This window comes from Balaenoptera ricei, chromosome 10 (assembly GCF_028023285.1).
Source record: "Balaenoptera ricei isolate mBalRic1 chromosome 10, mBalRic1.hap2, whole genome shotgun sequence".
Taxonomy (NCBI): domain Eukaryota; kingdom Metazoa; phylum Chordata; class Mammalia; order Artiodactyla; family Balaenopteridae; genus Balaenoptera; species Balaenoptera ricei.
In genome coordinates this window covers 32969358-32986590 of record NC_082648.1, presented here as the reverse complement: position 1 = coordinate 32986590, position 17233 = coordinate 32969358, and the positions used below count along the sequence as shown (strand labels likewise).

General features: G+C 35.8%; 1 protein-coding gene across 1 annotated transcript in view; it reads left to right on the top strand.

The window, feature by feature from the left end:
* Positions 1-17233, top strand: part of SLC2A13 (solute carrier family 2 member 13) — a 446857-nt gene that overhangs the window by 96930 nt on the left and 332694 nt on the right. The window contains exon 3 of the mRNA XM_059935646.1: positions 1178-1386. Coding sequence (XP_059791629.1) covers positions 1178-1386 — 209 coding nt within the window. The remainder of the gene's footprint in view (positions 1-1177; positions 1387-17233) is intronic.

Sequence of the window (17233 nt, the reverse complement as noted above, 5' to 3'; positions counted from 1 at the left end):
TTTTGGAAGTAAAATGAAATTGCCTGGAAAATAATAGACTTATTCACAAGATATGTGTCTTCAGGACTGCTATACTTTAGGTTTAGCATGGCTTAAAAGTTAGAACAGCTTTGAAAAGTGTATTGAGTCAGGTGAATTCTCGTTGATTTATGAATACCAGTGAGTATAGGTTGTTATGTAATCAGGACTGGCCTTCTGAGCTCTACCACCATAAATCTACCATGGAAAATATTCTGGGAACTTGGATCAATAGAAAACATCCAGGTGTCCTAGATTCATAGAAGCCACCAATTTAAAGAGACCTTGAAGTTTATGTAATCTAACTCAGTTTAAAAAGATTGAGGCCTAGAGGTATTAGGAGATTAGTCCAGTGGTCAGAATAATTTGGAGAGATCTTTGATATTGATATACTCATATTGCTATTTTTGTTATTTCTCTGGTAGATTTAAAGTGCTATGCTTATTTGTTATTTAGAATTTTGCCAGTCATTAAGAATAGACATTTGAAGAAGATGACAACTTAAAACATTAGCAGCTTTTTCATATTTCTAGTCATTTTAATAATGATTATTAGCATCTGACTTCATCTTTTTTCTGCTATCGGCTGCTATGTGCTTTCCTAACTCTCCCTCCACCCCCCCCTTTTTTGTTAAGTAAAGTGCTTTTTTGTCTAAAAAAAAATGATGCTTGATGGCAAAATGAAATCATAACTAATCATTTACAGAGAAGAAATAACTGTAAAGAAATAAATCTGAGCATTTATTTTAATGAAAAGTATATCTGTTAAACAGATATCAGAGAGTTTTGTCTTAACCCCATTTTTATATTGTAAATTACAGAATTATATTAGTATTAGATAGGAATGGTGATTTTGGTGTTTTGCATGTTGTGTTTGGTTCAGAATGCCTATCCAAAATGATCGTGACTTTTGTCCATTCTTTTTCATTGTAATTTGTGGGAGAGATAAAGAAGAATCAGATTTTTCTCATTTTTCAATTTTTCACTACAATATAAAAATATCTTTTCTGGTGACACACACATGCACATACGATGAAAAGAAAATCATTCTAATTTTTACCATTATATGTTATTCCTAATGTGGTGAACACAAACCTTTTATTCATACTCAATGCTAATAAGACCACATTTTACAACAATGTATTGATTTCTTATTGCAGGTACATGCTGGGACTTGCAGCAATTCCAGCAGTTATACAGTTTTTTGGCTTTCTCTTTTTACCTGAAAGCCCTCGATGGCTTATTCAGAAAGGACAGACTCAAAAGGCCCGTAGAATTTTATCTCAGATGCGTGGTAACCAGACCATTGATGAGGAGTATGATAGCATCAAAAACAACATTGAAGAAGAGGAAAAAGAGGTTGGCTCAGGTATGTGGATTTTATACATACATGAATTTTAAAACTACATAATAGTTTTACTTATAAATTATATTCTTTTAGTATTATTTAATGTCTCTAAATGATGAAGTGGTTTAATATGTATAACTAAACCAAAATAAATATATTTTAATTTTAAAAGCAATATAATAATGTTATAAAAGAATGAAGAAAACAGTGCCATAATGCCACTGTCCTCAAATAATTACTATTTTTATTTTTGTAATTTCTTTTATTTTAAGTCAGATATAATTGACATAGTTGTCATTTTGAGTGTGGGGACATTTTTTGAGTATATGTATATTTTACATATAAATATTTAATATATAAAGATAAGTATATATTATTGACCTTCTATATTAAATAAAAATTCAGTTTGAACTATTGTCAAAATAAATCACTTTAGTAAAATTAAATACCTTGTTTACATGTGTTACATTAATTTCCATACTAATTTTTATAAAGATTAAGAATACCTTCATATACTATTTATGGAATAATTTTGCATTTCCCTGTTCTCATTAAAATGTTTAATTGTCTAATCACAATTTAACCATGTCAGAAAACAAAAAAGCATGGTTCTGGTTAATTTATGTTGGTGAATTTATTTTCAGAGAAGAAATCATGTAGGGATTTAAAAATTCTCAGGCAAGATCTGTAATCTTGACAGTCTGACTTGGGTAAGCAATTTGCCAGATGGGAATGTTGGGAAAAGGTAGACATTTTACGATTCCCTGCTGGATTCACATTTCCCAAAATTGTTTCATTTTCTCTCAACCTTCCTTCTGCCTCTACATTAATTGGTTGTTCAATGGAGATGCTTACTTATATTAGTCAAATTATTTTTCACACCTGAGAAAATGCCAAAAACACACACAACCCTTTATTGATATATGTCATACACAAGTCTTGGAAGGTCTGTTCACTCACTCTTACTATCTTTTGGTAGAGCTGAAGAAGCAATAGAATGAACACTCTGCAGAAACTGGTCACTGTGGTAGCCACACATGGTTTGACTTACATATACACAGTACATGATATTTACATACACAGTGTGATCTTATTACCTCCTTGCTCAGACCAAAGCCCCTAGATAATTGTGAGCCCACTCTAGGTGAAAGTCATTTTTAGCAAAAAGTTTCTGAGTATATACCATGTGCCTGGCATTGTCAGCATTTCCGATACTCTGCACATTAGTGCAAGTATTAAAGAGAATTTTGCTTTAACAAAATTAATTCACTTAGTGAGTTCAAGATTGTGTTAATTTTTAAAATACACTTTTAAGTGTCTATCTAAATTACAAATAACTTCTTTCATGCTTCTGTCTAAATTCCTCTCAGCAGCTGCTTGAACGAAATACGAGGTTGTTTCATATTGTAATCAGTAATGTAATGTAATTGCATGTAATCAGTATACTTGAAACCCATGTGCTAATAATGTGTGAAGGGAAATCTTTTCAGAGTATTAGGTTATATTAAATACTACTTAGAACATAAGTTTTTATTAATTTATGTTAAGGATAGAAACAACAACTTAATAAAAAACACCTCTTGTTTAGGAGTAGGGATACCACTGACTTTACTACAAAGCATTGAACATGTAGCTTCACTTTGACTACTTAAAAAGTTGTCTGACTGGTCTAGCCATGCAGTTGTTGACGATGCACGCTGTTTGAGTCTCATGACTATTTGGAATGTGTAACCAAATGGGTTTTTAGAAACGAGGTAGATAGGATTACAGTTATCTGTGTCTGCTTTAGTTTTTATTAGACGTCTTTGGGAACTAAGTAGCGCACTATTTTACCTATACCTATTGGATATAGATAAAATAGTTAGCTATTTACCTATTTTCTCATATTGCTTTATATGCACATTTGGCACAAATCTTTTTTTTTAAATTATATACATAAAATTTATTTGTTATGCATTACACATTGATAGAAAAATTAAAGGCAGATATCACTTCAAAGACAAAGTGGCACAAATCTTAACACCATAATATTATCCACTGAATCCTAATTTGTCTTATGCTTGGGTAAATATTGTAAACTTTATAACTAATAGGATTAATAATTTTTCCATTTCTGGATTTGTATTATTTGAGTACTGTCATCTTGCTTAATTTTAAAACTGATCTTATGTTCTTTTATAAAGGTAAAGAATTAATAGCATTATGGCATGAATGCACACAGACAGTTTTGCCAGGGTTACACAAGCACCAGTAATTTGGGGCTTCATTTTTGTGACTGATAAATTTGACCACAGTAAAACATATTCTGCACAGTATGAATTTTATTGCATCGTTTTCATGTCAGGTCAGTTGGAAAATAGAGAGTAGTGCTAGGACTTGTGTTACAAACCAGAAGGTCCTGCCCTCAGTCACTTTACATTTGAAAAGATAGGCTAGATGGACAATTACACATGAAGAAACAGCTAATTTTGAAATAACAAAAATGTTCTGGCTCAGAGAACAGTCAGCCATTGTGTTGGAGTGTTAGAGAGTGACCTGTGTTAATCTGTCCATGGATTCTGATGAGGTGAATTTTGAGCCATGACTTCAAGCCCAGGAACTCTGAGTAGTGGAGGGCAGTTGCTTGGAGGGACGAACCTTGTCCTGGGCACCATAAAATACTCAGCTATTCCAGGAGGGTAGAAAATAGTTGTTTAATATGACCACCTTTCCTTTTGGCAGAAATGTTTTATCGTCAGACATGGTGGCTTAGTTACCTGCTACCTGTGAGCCAAATAGGTCTAATTCCAGATCAGTGAACGATGTCCTTCTCTCAGAGTTTCCCGTGGATTTGTGACTTGTGACTATTATGGTACTTGGTTATGTGACCCTTCTCTATTTGTAGGATTTTTTTCCTTGGTCACTTGAGTTTAAATTTGACCTCTTTGAGGAAAATAGGCATAGCTGCTGAACTATGTATTAATTTTTTTGATGTGTGAAATGTCAGTGTATATGGGACTTGTTTGCTTCTTGTTTCAAAACAGACTTTATGACTTTATGTAGTGAATATGGTGGCTTCTCTGACCAGGTCTGCAGGAGAAGTGAGGCTTATAGGCCATGCTGTGGAACAGGATTGGGTTATAATGGGATTTCATCTCTTCTTCTGCACATGACATAAAAGTCGACCTCTTTAGCATGTGATTTCTCCACTATAGGGGAAAAAAGGCAATTTATGGGAAAAGAAGCAAACAATTTTCATTTGTATTCAACACTGTTTATACATCCTGTAGGACTAATAAAGTGAGACTGGAAGAAACGACAGCTTGGTTGGGAAAGCTCTCGGAATTGGGAGACAGGGAAATGAAAGACTTGTCCTGGCTCCATTCCAAACCTGTAATCCTAAAAGGATTTTGGGGGGAGCCCTGAACCTCAGTTTTCTATTAGGTTTGTAAGAAAAGAGAACCAGATTATAACAGCTCCACAGTCTGATTTTTTAGTTTTAAAAGTCTGTGAGAAATGCCTGTTTTAAAATTTCTAAATACTGGGACTTCCCAGGTGGTCCAGTGGTAAAGAATACGCCTTCCAATGCATGGGACGCAGGTTTGATCCCTGTCGGGGAACTAAGATCCCACATGCCGCAGGGCAACTAAGCCCGCGCGACACAACTACTGAGCCCATGCGCCTCAACTAGAGAGCCCCCCATGTGCTGCAAACTACAGAGCCCATGCGCTCTGGAGGCCGTACGCCACAACTAGAGAGAAGCCCACATGCTGCAATGAAGATCCTGCGTGCAACTAAGACCCGACACAGCCAAAAATAAAAAAAATTAAAAATAGTAAAATAAAAATTCTAAATACTGTACAAGAGTCTTTCATTCAGAAATACTTATTGAGTGACACCAATAAATGTGGGGATGTGGCAGTAAGTAGATAGACAAGGTTCTGGCCCACTGGGAAGAGGCACACAACTGATAAATAAAAGAGTAAATAATTACCAGATAACTACAAATTGTGGTAATTGCTTTGAAGGAAACAAACAGGATAATAACATATTTATAGAGGGACTGAAGAGGGGCTAGTTTAGGTGGGATGATTAGGAAACGCTTCTCTGAAGAGGTGAGTTTGAATAGTGATAAAGAATCAGCAATGTAGAGAACTAAAGGGAAGACTGTTCCAGGCAGAGGGAACAGCAAATGCAAAATTATATGTATCGTTAATTTACCAGATTAATTTTCTTGGAACATTTTGATTATATATATACATGTACATGTACCAGAGTTTAAAGACATTTCAGTAATAACTAACTATACATCTTTATTTATCCCAGGTTGCCAAGCCAAAGCTTGGAATTAGTAGAGACACAATTACTACTTTTAAGAATTAAAAGCACATTTGAGTACAAAATAACATACCATTTCTAACATTTTGTTGCTTATCTCTTATGGTTTATCTTACTGGTTTATTTCATGTTGCATAGATGTGGAATAGAGTCATGACTTGTATGTACATGCGCACTTAGGCTGCTTCCAAGTCTAGGCTATTGTTAATAATGCTACAGTGAGCACAGGGGTGCATTTATCTTTTTGAATTAGTGTTTTGGTTTTCTTCGGGTAAATATCCGGAAGTGAAATTGCTGGATCATATGGTAGTTCTATTTTTAGATTTTTAAGGAACCTCCATACTGTTTTCCACAGTGGCTGCACCAATTTACATTCCCACCAACAGTGTAGAAGAGTTCCCTTTTTTTCCACATCTTCGCCAACATTTGTTATTTGTGGTCTTTTTTTTTTTTGTGTGTGGTCTTTTTGATGATAGCAATTCTGATAGGTGTGAGGTGATACCTCATTGTGGTTTTGCTTTCCATTTTTCTGATGATTAGTGATGTTGAGCATCTTTTCATGTGCCTGTTGGTCATCTCTGTGTCTTCTTTGGAAAAGCGTCTATTCATGTCTTTGACCCATGTTTTAATTGGGTTGTTTTTTGATATTGAGTTGTATGAGCTATTTATATTTTTGGATATTAATCCCTTATGGGTCATATCATTTGCAAATATTTTCTCTCATTCTGTGTGTTGTCTTTTCATTTTTTCGATGGTTTCCTTTGCTGTGCAAAAGCTTTTAAATAGGTCCCAATTGCCTAAGGTGACAGATCCAAAAAACATTGCTTTGATTTATGTCAAAGAGTGTTCTATGCTTTCTTTTAGAAGTCTTATGGTTTCCAGTCTTACATTTAAGTCTTTAATCCATTTTGAGTTTATTTTTGTATATGGTGTGAGAAAATGTTCTAATTTTATTCTTTTACATGTAGCTGTCCGGTTTTCCCAGCACCACTTATTGAAGAGACTGTCTTTTCCTCATTGTGTATTCTTGCCTCCTGTGTCATAGATTGACTGACCATAAATGTGTGAGTTTATTTCGCTCTATTCTGTTCCATTGATCTATGTGTCAGTTTTTGGGCCAGTACCATACTGTTTTGATGACTTTGTAGTATAGTCTGAAGTCAGGAAGCATGATACCTCCAGCTCTGTTATTTTTCTCAAAATTGTTGTGGCTTTTCAGGGTCTTCGTGTTTCCATACAAATTTTAAAATTACTTGTTTTATTTCTGTGAAGTATGCCACTAGTAGTTTGATAGGGATTGCATTGACTCTGTAGACTGCCTTGGGTAGTATGGTCATTTTAACAATATTAATTCCTCCTATCCATCAACATGGTATATCTTTGCATCAGTTTGTGTCCTCTTCCATTTCTTTCACAGCGTTTTATAGTTTTCTGAGTACAGGTATTTTATTTCCGTAGTTATATTTATTCCCTAGGTATTTTATAATTTTTGATGTGAAGGTAAATGGGATTTTTAAAACATTTCTCTTTCTGATATTTTATTTTTAGTGTATAGAAATGCAACATATTTCTATATATTAAATTTGTATCCTGCAACTTTACTGTATTAATTGATGATCTCTAGTGCTTTTTCAGTGGCAGCTTTAAGATTTTCTACGTATAGTACCATGTCATCTGCAAACAGTGACAGTTTTACTTCTTCCTTTCAAATTTGGATTCCTTTTATTTCTTTTTCTTGTCTGCTGTGGCTGGGACTTCCAATTCTATGCTGAATAAAAGTGGTGAGAGAGGGTATTCTTGTCTTCTTCCTGATCTTATAGGAATCCTTTCAAATTTCACTGCTGAGTATGATGTTAGCTGTGGGTTTTTCGTATTTGATTTTATTATGTTGAGGTATGTTCTCTCTGTACCCACTTTGTGGAGAGTTTTTATCATAAACAGATGTTGAATTTTATCAAAAGATTTTTCTGCATCTATTGAGATAATCATATGATTTTTATTCTTCATTTTGTTAATGTGGTTTATCACATTAATTGATTTGTGGGTATTGAGCCATCTCTGGGATAAATCCCACTTGATCATGGTGTATGATTCTTTTAATGTATTGCTGGATTTGGTTTGCTGTTATTTTGTTGAGGATTTTTCCATCTATGTTCATCAGTGATAATGGCCTGTAATTGTTTTTCTTGTTTTTGATATTTCTGTCTGTTTTTGGTATCAGGGTGATCCTGGCCTCGTAGAGTGAGTTTGGAAGCATTCCTTCCTCTGCAATTTTTAGGAATAGTTCAAGAAGGATACATGTTAACTCTTCTCTAAATGTTTGATAGAATTCACCTGTGAAACCATCTGTTTCTGGACATTTATTTGTTGAGAGTTTTGATTATTGATTCAATTTCATTACTGGTAATCAGTCTGTTCATATTTTCTATTTCTTTCTGGTTCAGTTTTGGGAGATTGTACATTTCTAGGAGTTTGTCCATTTCTTCTAGATTATTCATTTTATTGGCATATAATTGTTCATATGATCCTTTGTACTTCTGTGGTGTCGGTTGTAAGTATTCCTTTTTACATTTCTGATTTAATCGATTTGGGTCCTCTCTCTTTTTTTGTTGGTCAGTCCGGCTTAAGGTTTATCAATTTTGTTTATCTTTTTAAAGAACTGGCTCTTCATCTCAGTGATCTCTTCTATTGTTTTTTTAGTTCCTATTTTATTTATTTCTACTCTGGTCTTTGATTTCTTTCCTTCTACTAACTTTGGGTTTTGTTTGTTCTTTTTCTAGTTCCTTAGGGGTAAGGTTAGGTTGTTCATTTGAGATTTTTCTCATTTCCTGAGGTTGGCTTGTATCACTATAAACTTCCTTCTTAGAACTGCTTCTCCTACATCCCATAGATTTTGGATTATTGTGTTTTGTTTTCATTTGTCTCCAGGTATTTTTTTTTTCTCCTTTGATTTCTTTTTCCATCCCCTCACTTCAGTCTGTGTGTGTCTTAGATCTGAAGTGAGTCCACTGTAGATAGCATATATATGGGTTTGTTTTTGTATCCATTCAGCCACTCTGTGTCCTTTCATGGGAGCATGTAGTCTATTTACATTTAAAGTAATTATTGTTAGGTATGTACTTACTGCCTTTTAAAAATTGTTTTGGGGTAGTTTTGTAGTTATTTTTTGTTTATTTCCTCTTCTTTTGTTCTATGCCCTTGTTATTTGATGACTGTCTTTAGTGTTATGCTTTGATTCCTTTCTCTTTTTTGTTTGTATCTATTATAGGTTTCTGGTTTGTGGTTACCAAGAGGTATATTTATAGCAATATATGTATTCATATATATATATATGATTATTTTAAGCTGCTGATCTCTTAATTTCAAATGCTATTTAATAATCCTGCATTTTATTCCCCTTTCCCAGGATTACTTTTTTTGACGTCGTATTTTACATATTTTTGTTTTGTGTATTCCTTAACTACTTATTGCAGATACAGATGATTTTACTACTTTTGCCTTTTAACCTTTTTACTGACTTTGTACATGGTTGATTTACTACCTTTACTGTATTTTTGCCTTTACCAATGAGCTTTTTCTTTTAGTAATTTTCATGTTTCTAGTTGTGGCCTTTTCTTTTTTGCTTAGAGAAGTTCCTTGAACATTTCTCGTAAAGGAGTTATGGTGGTGCTGAACTCTTTTAGCTTTTGCTTATCTGTAAACCTTTTGATCTCTCCATCAAATCTGAATGAAAGCCTTCCTGGGTAGGTATTCTTTGATATAGGTTTTTCCCTTTCATCACTTTAAATATGTTGTGACACTCACTTCTGGCCTGCAGGGTTTGCAATGAAAAGTCAGCTGATAGCCCTGAGGGTCCCAAGTCTAGTGTCTGTGCACTGATGTGTGGTCCTCGGTCCTAGGCCCTCTGGTGGACATGGCCATGTCCAGGGGTGGCTGTGGGCTCAAGGGGTCTTAAGGCAGCTTTCCTGCTTTTGGGGGGCTGTTTCCCCTCCAGGCTAGTTGCTTGGCCTGAGGCGTCCCAGTATATGTGCTTATAGCCTAGTGGGCAGGGCCGGGTCCCTAGGCTGATAAGCTAGAGGGAGGGCTTGCTAGCACCACTGTCCATGTGGTAGAACAAGCTCCCCAAAATGGATACTGCCAGTGTCTGTGTCCCCAGGGTGAGTTCCAGTTGCCTCCTGCTTCTTCTGGAGAGTCTCCAAGATCAGCCTGCGTCTGACCCAGGGTCCTTTAAAATTACTGTTTCTGCCTTAGGTCTCTGAGCATGTGGTGTGTGTGCCCTTTAAGAGTTGAGTCTTTACATTCCACAGCCCGCTGGCTCTCCTGAATGTAAACCCTACTGGCCTTCAAAGCCAAATATTCTGGGGGCTTGTTTTCCCAGTGAAGGACCCTCTGAAATTGTAATTATCCTCCCATTTGTGGGTTGCCCATCTGGAGGTGTGGGTCTTGACTATACCTCTGCCTCTCCTATCCATCTCATTGTGGTTTCTTCTTTATATCTTTAGTTGTATAATATTTTTTTTTCTGGTAGGTTCTGGTCTTTCTCATCAATAGGTGCTCTGTAAATGGTTGTAATTTTGGTGTGCCCGTGAGATGAGGTGAGCTTAGGGTCTTCCTACTCCACCATTATGGACAAGGTCTCTTCATTTTTTTTTTTTAATGGAGGTATAATTGACATATAACTTTATATTAGTTTCAGGTGTACAACATAATGATTTGATATATGTACATACTGTGAAATGATCACCACAATAAATTTACTTAACATCCATCACCACACATAATAAAAAACATTTTTTTTCTTAACTTTTTCAATTTCTTATCCAGCACCAGAGAACACGTATTTATCTAGGGTGGTGTCAAAGGAGAGTGAAGGCCGTTGCTGACATGCTTAGCAGAAGAACCCCTTAGGCAGGGCTCAGGGAAAGTATGAAATAAGGCACCATCTCTGCCACTCCCTTCTGGGCTCTGCAGTGGGGGATTAAGGCAGGATCATTGGAGGGAAAATGTAAACAAAGAAAGCTTTTTCTTCCTAGAGAAATATGCAGGTGTTGATGTTACAAAAAGACCACGGAAAGTGTTTTGGGAGCTTGGAGCTGTCAGGGCAACTTCAGTGCAACAACAGATTGATAAAGAGAGCCACGCAAGGGGGAGACTGAGTCCAGACCTCGGGTGGCAGGGGCAGCCTCCTGCAAATCTGTTCATCTGTTTACAGCACATGGTCATTCTCAGGAATTTAAAACTGTATATGGACTTTCTTTTAAGGAAAAAGCTTTTTTGTGTGTCCTATCTATTTATATATATATTTTACAGTTAATATTACCTAGGTCACCTAAATCACAGATACTTCCAAAATTGATTTATTTCATGTAAAAGTGTCACTGAGAAAGCTGGCCCTACCCTTTGGGCACTAAAATCTTAATATTTAGGTATATGTGAGAAGTAGCAGCCTAGAGGCACTAACTAATGCTTTAAACTGAAATTAGATCCAGGCCTACTGGTTGCTAGTCACTACTGTAGTGCATTCAGGGTTACCTATGCAGTGTATAATCTTTGCAGAAACATTTACATCAAGAAGATTTACATTGTTTAATTGTATCAACAAATCAACTCAGTAATCTGGGAGAATGTTGGCTCTGTGTTTTCCCTTTGTTGGGTAGTTTAATCTCTAGCCTGGAAAGGAAGAATGTTGTAGGGTAGAAAATTTATTCAAGACCCTCCTGTGAGTTCGTTTTTTAAAACCTGGTTTGATTTACCTCTAGCTCTTTGGGGGTCACATCTATGGTGTACAGGAAAGAACAGCTGCATCTCTCTCTTTTTTTCCTCCAGTAATTTTACAATTAGGTCATCAAGACTCATATCCTCATAAGTCAGTTTCTTTTCCTGTGAACTGATATTGTCTGTGGTCATTTCAACAAATCATGTTCTGCAGAGAGGTCAGAAAGGGTAGATATATATCATCGATTTTGATAGAAATCCTTCCAAAAGTTTCTTTAGAAATCTAATTCCAGCCTAGTGACATTGCAGTGGAATGCTCATTACAGGTGACATCTGCTGCACTTAGAGCAAAGTGTCATTTTTCCTAATATTTCTGGTAGTTTTGCTTATATTTTCTTCGTGTGATAGTACAGTGCTTTCTGACCCAAAATAATTGCATGTATGCTATTTACTGGGTGAACTTGAAATAGATATTAACAAATTGTTTCTCAGCAAGATGACAACCAATTTTCCACATGTAGGCCAAGAAAACATATCTATATCTAATATTCTTGAGGTTGTCACAAAATTGCCCAAATTGTCAACGTGTGAGGTTGTTATACGTATCTCCTATGGTAAAGGGTAGATTAAGATAAAAGGTCAAGTAAAAAGCTGCTTTAATATTCTATCCTTGTGTTAACAAGCTGTAAGCTGAAGGATTATTAAAACAATATATATGTCTTTTTTTTTTTTAAATTTTGATGGCTGTGTCAGGTATTAGTTGTGGCACACGGGATCTTCGTTGCAGCGTGTGGGCTTCTCTCTAGTTGTGGCGTGTGGGTTTTCTCTTCTCTAGTTGTGGCGTGTGGGCTCCAGAGTGCATGGGCTCTGTAGTTTGCAGCATGCAGGCTCTCTCATTAAGGTGCCCGAGCTCAGTAGGTGTGGTGCTCAGGCTTAGTTGCCCCGTGGCATGTGGGATCTTAGTTCCCCAACCAGGGATTGAATCTGCATCCCCTACATTGGAAGGTGAATTCTTTATCACTGGACCACCAGGGAAGTTCCTCAGATTTTAGTTAAACTTACTTTTTTAGGCATCATGACTTATTTAAAAGAACCTCTATTTAATTCAACATGGCTTTAAATAAAGGTTGCTTTGGATTTTCTAAACCCCAGAGAATTTTTAAAATCATAAGCAGAATGAGAATAGTTCTTAGACAAAGAGATAAAGAATGGCATAGAGAAGATTTTCCACTCGGCAAATCACAGGAGAAGGAAGTACTTTTCACATTACCTGTAGCCTTTCAAGCCATTTTCACTAATTTGTATTGAAAATCCAGATTGTCTTAGGAAGTTGATAGGTAGTACTTCATGGTTCATCCTTCTGCTTTCTTGCTACGATGTACTTAAATCCATATTTCATAAAAAAAATCCATGCTAAAGGAGTTTTGATTGTGTCAAATTTTTCTTTTTTACTCCTACACATTGTGAAGTTTTTCTGTATTTAATACAAATAGGAGGAGAAAACGTAACAAAGTACATTTCAAAAGGAATATAGTTATTGAGTTGCTGCTTTAGGGTAGTTCATTTCCAACTTAACACTAAACCCATCATTCAACAAAAGTGACAGTCTGGTTTGTAAATAAAACTCTGGTCTGGAGTTTTTTTTCCTTGAGAAAAGACAAGTTGTTGTGCCCTTTAAAGGTTACCTAAGGTGTGGAGAAGGTTAGAGGAATATTCTGAAGAAAACCCAATTTTCTCCATCTCAAAGGGGAAGGCACATGAACCACTCTTGAATGTTGGGACTTTTTAGTGATAAAAGGAAAGTTCCATGGATGGGCTCTAGAATCACAGTATTAATAACCATGTCATGTGATATCTGAAGAACCTTACCTATTAACAGATATCAGAAGAGATCTTCTCGAATGTTTCTCAAAGATCGAAGAATTACTCTTAATTTTTTCTATCATTTTATTTTTTTTAACATCTTTATTGGAGTGTAATTGCTTTACAATGGTGTGTTAGTTTCTGCTTTATAACAAAGTGAATCAGCTATACATATACAGCTATAAATACACATATATCCCCATATCTCCTCCCTCTTGCGTCTCCCTCCCACCTTCCCTATCCCACCCCTTTAGGTGGTCACAAAGCACCGAGCTGATCTGCCTGTGCTATGTGGCTGCTTCTCACTAGCTATCTGTTTTACATTTGGTAGTGTATATATGCCCATGCCACTCTCTCACTTCGTCCCAGCTTACCCTTCCCCAACCCTGTGTCCTCAAGTCCGTTATCTACATCTGCGTCTTTATTCCTGTCCTGCCACTAGGTTCTTCAGAACCATTTTTTTGCTTTTTTTTTTTAGATTCCATATATGTGTGTTAGCATATGGTATTGGTTTTTCTCTTTCTGACTTACTTCACTCTGTAGGACAGACTCTGGGTCCATCCACCTCACTACAAATAACTCAATTTCGTTTCTTTTTATGACTGAGTAATATTCCATTGTATATATGTGCCACATTGTCTTTATCCATTCATCTGTCAATGGACACTTAGGTTGCTTCCATGTCCTGGCTATCGTAAATAGAGCTGCAGTGAACATTGTGGTACATGACTCTTTTTGAATTATGGTTTTCTCAGGGCATATGCCCAGTAGTGGGATTGCTGGGTCACATGGTAGTTCTATTTTTAGTTTTTTAAGGAACCTTCATGCTGTTCTCCATAGTGGCTATATCAATTTACATTCCCACCAACAGTGCAAGAGGGTTCCCTTTTCTCCACACCCTCTCCAGCATTTATTGTTTGTAGATTTTTTGATGATGGCCATTCTGACTGGTGTGAGGGGATACCTCATTGTAGATTTGATATGCATTTCTCTAATGATTAGTGATGTTGAGCATCCTTTCATGTGTTTGTTGGCAATCTGTATATATTCTTTGGAGAAATGTCTCTTTAGGTCTTCTGCCCATTTTTGGATTGGGTTGTTTGTTTTTTTGATATTGAGCTGCATGAGCTGCTTGTAAATTTTGGAGATTAATCCTTTGTCACTTGCTTCATTTGCAAATATTTTCTCCCATTTTGAGGGTTGTCTTTTCATCTTGTTTATGGTTTCCTTTGCTGTACAAAAGATTTTAAGTTTCATTATGTCCCATTTGTTTATTTTCATTTTTATTTCCATTTCTCTAGGAGCTGGGTCAAAAAGCATCTTGCTGTGATTTATGTCGTACAGTGTTCTGCCTATGTTTTCCTCTAAGAATTTTAGTGTCTGGCCTTACATTTAGGTCTTTAATCCATTTTGAGTTTATTTTTGTGTATGGTATTAGGGAGTGTTCTAATTTCATTCTTTTACATGTAGCTGTCCAGTTTTCCCAGCACCACTTATTGAAGAGGCTGTCTTTTCTCCATTGTATATTCTTGCCTCCTTAATCAAAAATAAGGTGACCATATGTGTGTGGGTTTATCTTTGGTCTTTCTATCCTGTTCCATTGATCTATATTTGTGTTTTTGTGCCAGTACCATACTGTGTTGATTACTGTAGCTTTGTAGTATAGTCAGAAGTCAGGGAGCCTGATTTCTCCAGCTCCGTTTTTCTTTCTCGAGATTGCTTTGGCTCTTCAGGGTCTTTTGTGTTTCCATACAAACTGTGAAATTTTTTGTTCTAGTTCTGTGAAAATGCCATTGGTAGTTTGATAGGGATTGCATTGAATCTGTAGATTGCTTTGGGTAGTTTAATCATGTTCACAATGTTGATTCTTCCAATCCAAGAACATGGTATATCTCTCCATCTATTTGCATCATCTTTCATTTCTTTCACCAGTGTCTTATAGTTTTCTGCATACAGGTCTTTTGTCCCCTTAGGTAGGCTTATTCCTAGGTATTTTATTATTTTTGTTGCAATGATAAATGGGAGTGTTTCCTTAATTTCTCTTTCAGATTTTTCATCATTAGTGTATAGGAAGGCAACAGATTTCTGTGCATTAGTTTTGTATCCTACTACTTTACCAAATTCATTGATTAGCTCTAGTAGTTTTCTGGGAGCATCTTTAGGATTCTCTATGTATAGTATCATGTCATCTGCAAACAGTGACAGCTTTACTTCTTCTTTTCCGATTTGGATTCCTTTTATTTCTTTTTCTTCTCTGATTGCTGTGGCTAACACTTCCAAAACTATGTTGTATAGTAGTGGTGAGAGTGGACATCCTTGTCTTGTTCCTGATCTTAGTGGAAATGGTTTCAGTTTTTCACCATTGAGAACCATGTTGGCTGTGGGTTTGTCATATATGGCCTTTATTATGTTGAGGTAAGTTCCCTCTATGCCTACTTTCTTCAGGGTTTTTATCATAAATGGGTGTTGAATACTATCGAACACTTTCTCTGCATCTATTGAGATGATCATATGGTTTTTCTCCTTCAGTCTGTTAATATGGTTTATCACATTGATTTATTTGTGTATATTGAAGAATCCTTGCATCCCTGGGATAAACCCCACTTGATCATGGTGTATGATCCTTTTAAAGTGCTGTTGGATTCTGTTTGCTAGTATTTTGTTGAGGATTTTTGCATCTATGTTCATCAGGGATCTTGGCCTGTAGTTTTCTTTCTTTGTGACATCTTTGTCTGGTTTTGGCATCTGGGTGATGGTGTCCTCGTAGAATGAGTTTGGCAGTGTTCCTCCCTCTGCTATATTTTGGAAGAGTTTGAGAAGGATAGGTGTTAGCTCTTCTCTAAGTGTATGATAGAATTCACCTGTGAAGCCATCTGGTCCTGGGCTTTTGTTTGTTGGAAGATTTTTAATCACAGTTTCAATTTCAGTGCTTGTGATTGGTCTGTTCATATTTTCTATTTCTTCCTGGTTCAGTCTCGGAAAGTTGTGCTTTTCTAAGAATTTGTCCATTTCTTCCAGGTTTTCCATTTTATTGGAATATAGTTGCTTGTAGTAATCTCTCATGATCCTTTGCATTTCTGCATTGTGAGTTGTTACTTCTCCTTTTTCATTTCTAATTCTGTTGATTTGAGTCTTCTCCCTTTTTTTCTTGATGAGCCTGGCTAATGGTTTATCAATTTTCTTTATCCTCTCATGGATCCAAATTTTTGTTTTATTGATCTTTGCTATTGTTTCCTTCATTTCTTTTTCATTTATTTCTGATCTGATTTTTATGATTTCTTTCCTTCTGCTAACTTTGGGTTTTTTTGTTCTTCTTTCTCTAATTGCTTCAGGTGTAAGGTTAGGTTGTTTATTTGAGATGCTTCTTGTTTCTTGAAGTAGGATTGTATTGCTATAAACTTCCCTCTTAGAACTGCTTTTGCTGCATCCCATAGGTTTTGGGTCATCGTGTTTTCATTGTCATTTGTTTCTAGGTATTTTTTGATTTCCTCATTGATTTTTTCAGTGATATCTTGGTTATTTAGTAGTGTATTGTTTAGCCTCCATGTGTTTTGTTTTTTTTTTTACAGATTTTTTTCCATAATTGATATCTAGTCTCATAGCATTGTGGTTGGAAAAGATACTTGATACGATTTCAATTTTCTTAAGTTTACCAAGGCTTGATTTGTGACCCAAGATATGATCTATCCTGGAGAATGTTCTATGAATACTTGAGAAGAAAGTGTATTCTGTTCTTTTTGGATGGAATGTCCTATAAATATCAATTAAGTCCATCTTGTTTAATGTATTATTTAAAGCTTGTGTTTCCTTATTTATTTTCATTTTGGATGATATGTCCTTTGGTTAAAGTAGGGTGTTAAAGTCCCCTAGTATTATTGTGTTACTGTCAGTTTCCCCTTTTATGGCTTTTAGCATTTGCCTTATATATTGAGGTGCTCCTATGTTGGGTGCATAAATATTTACAATTGTTATA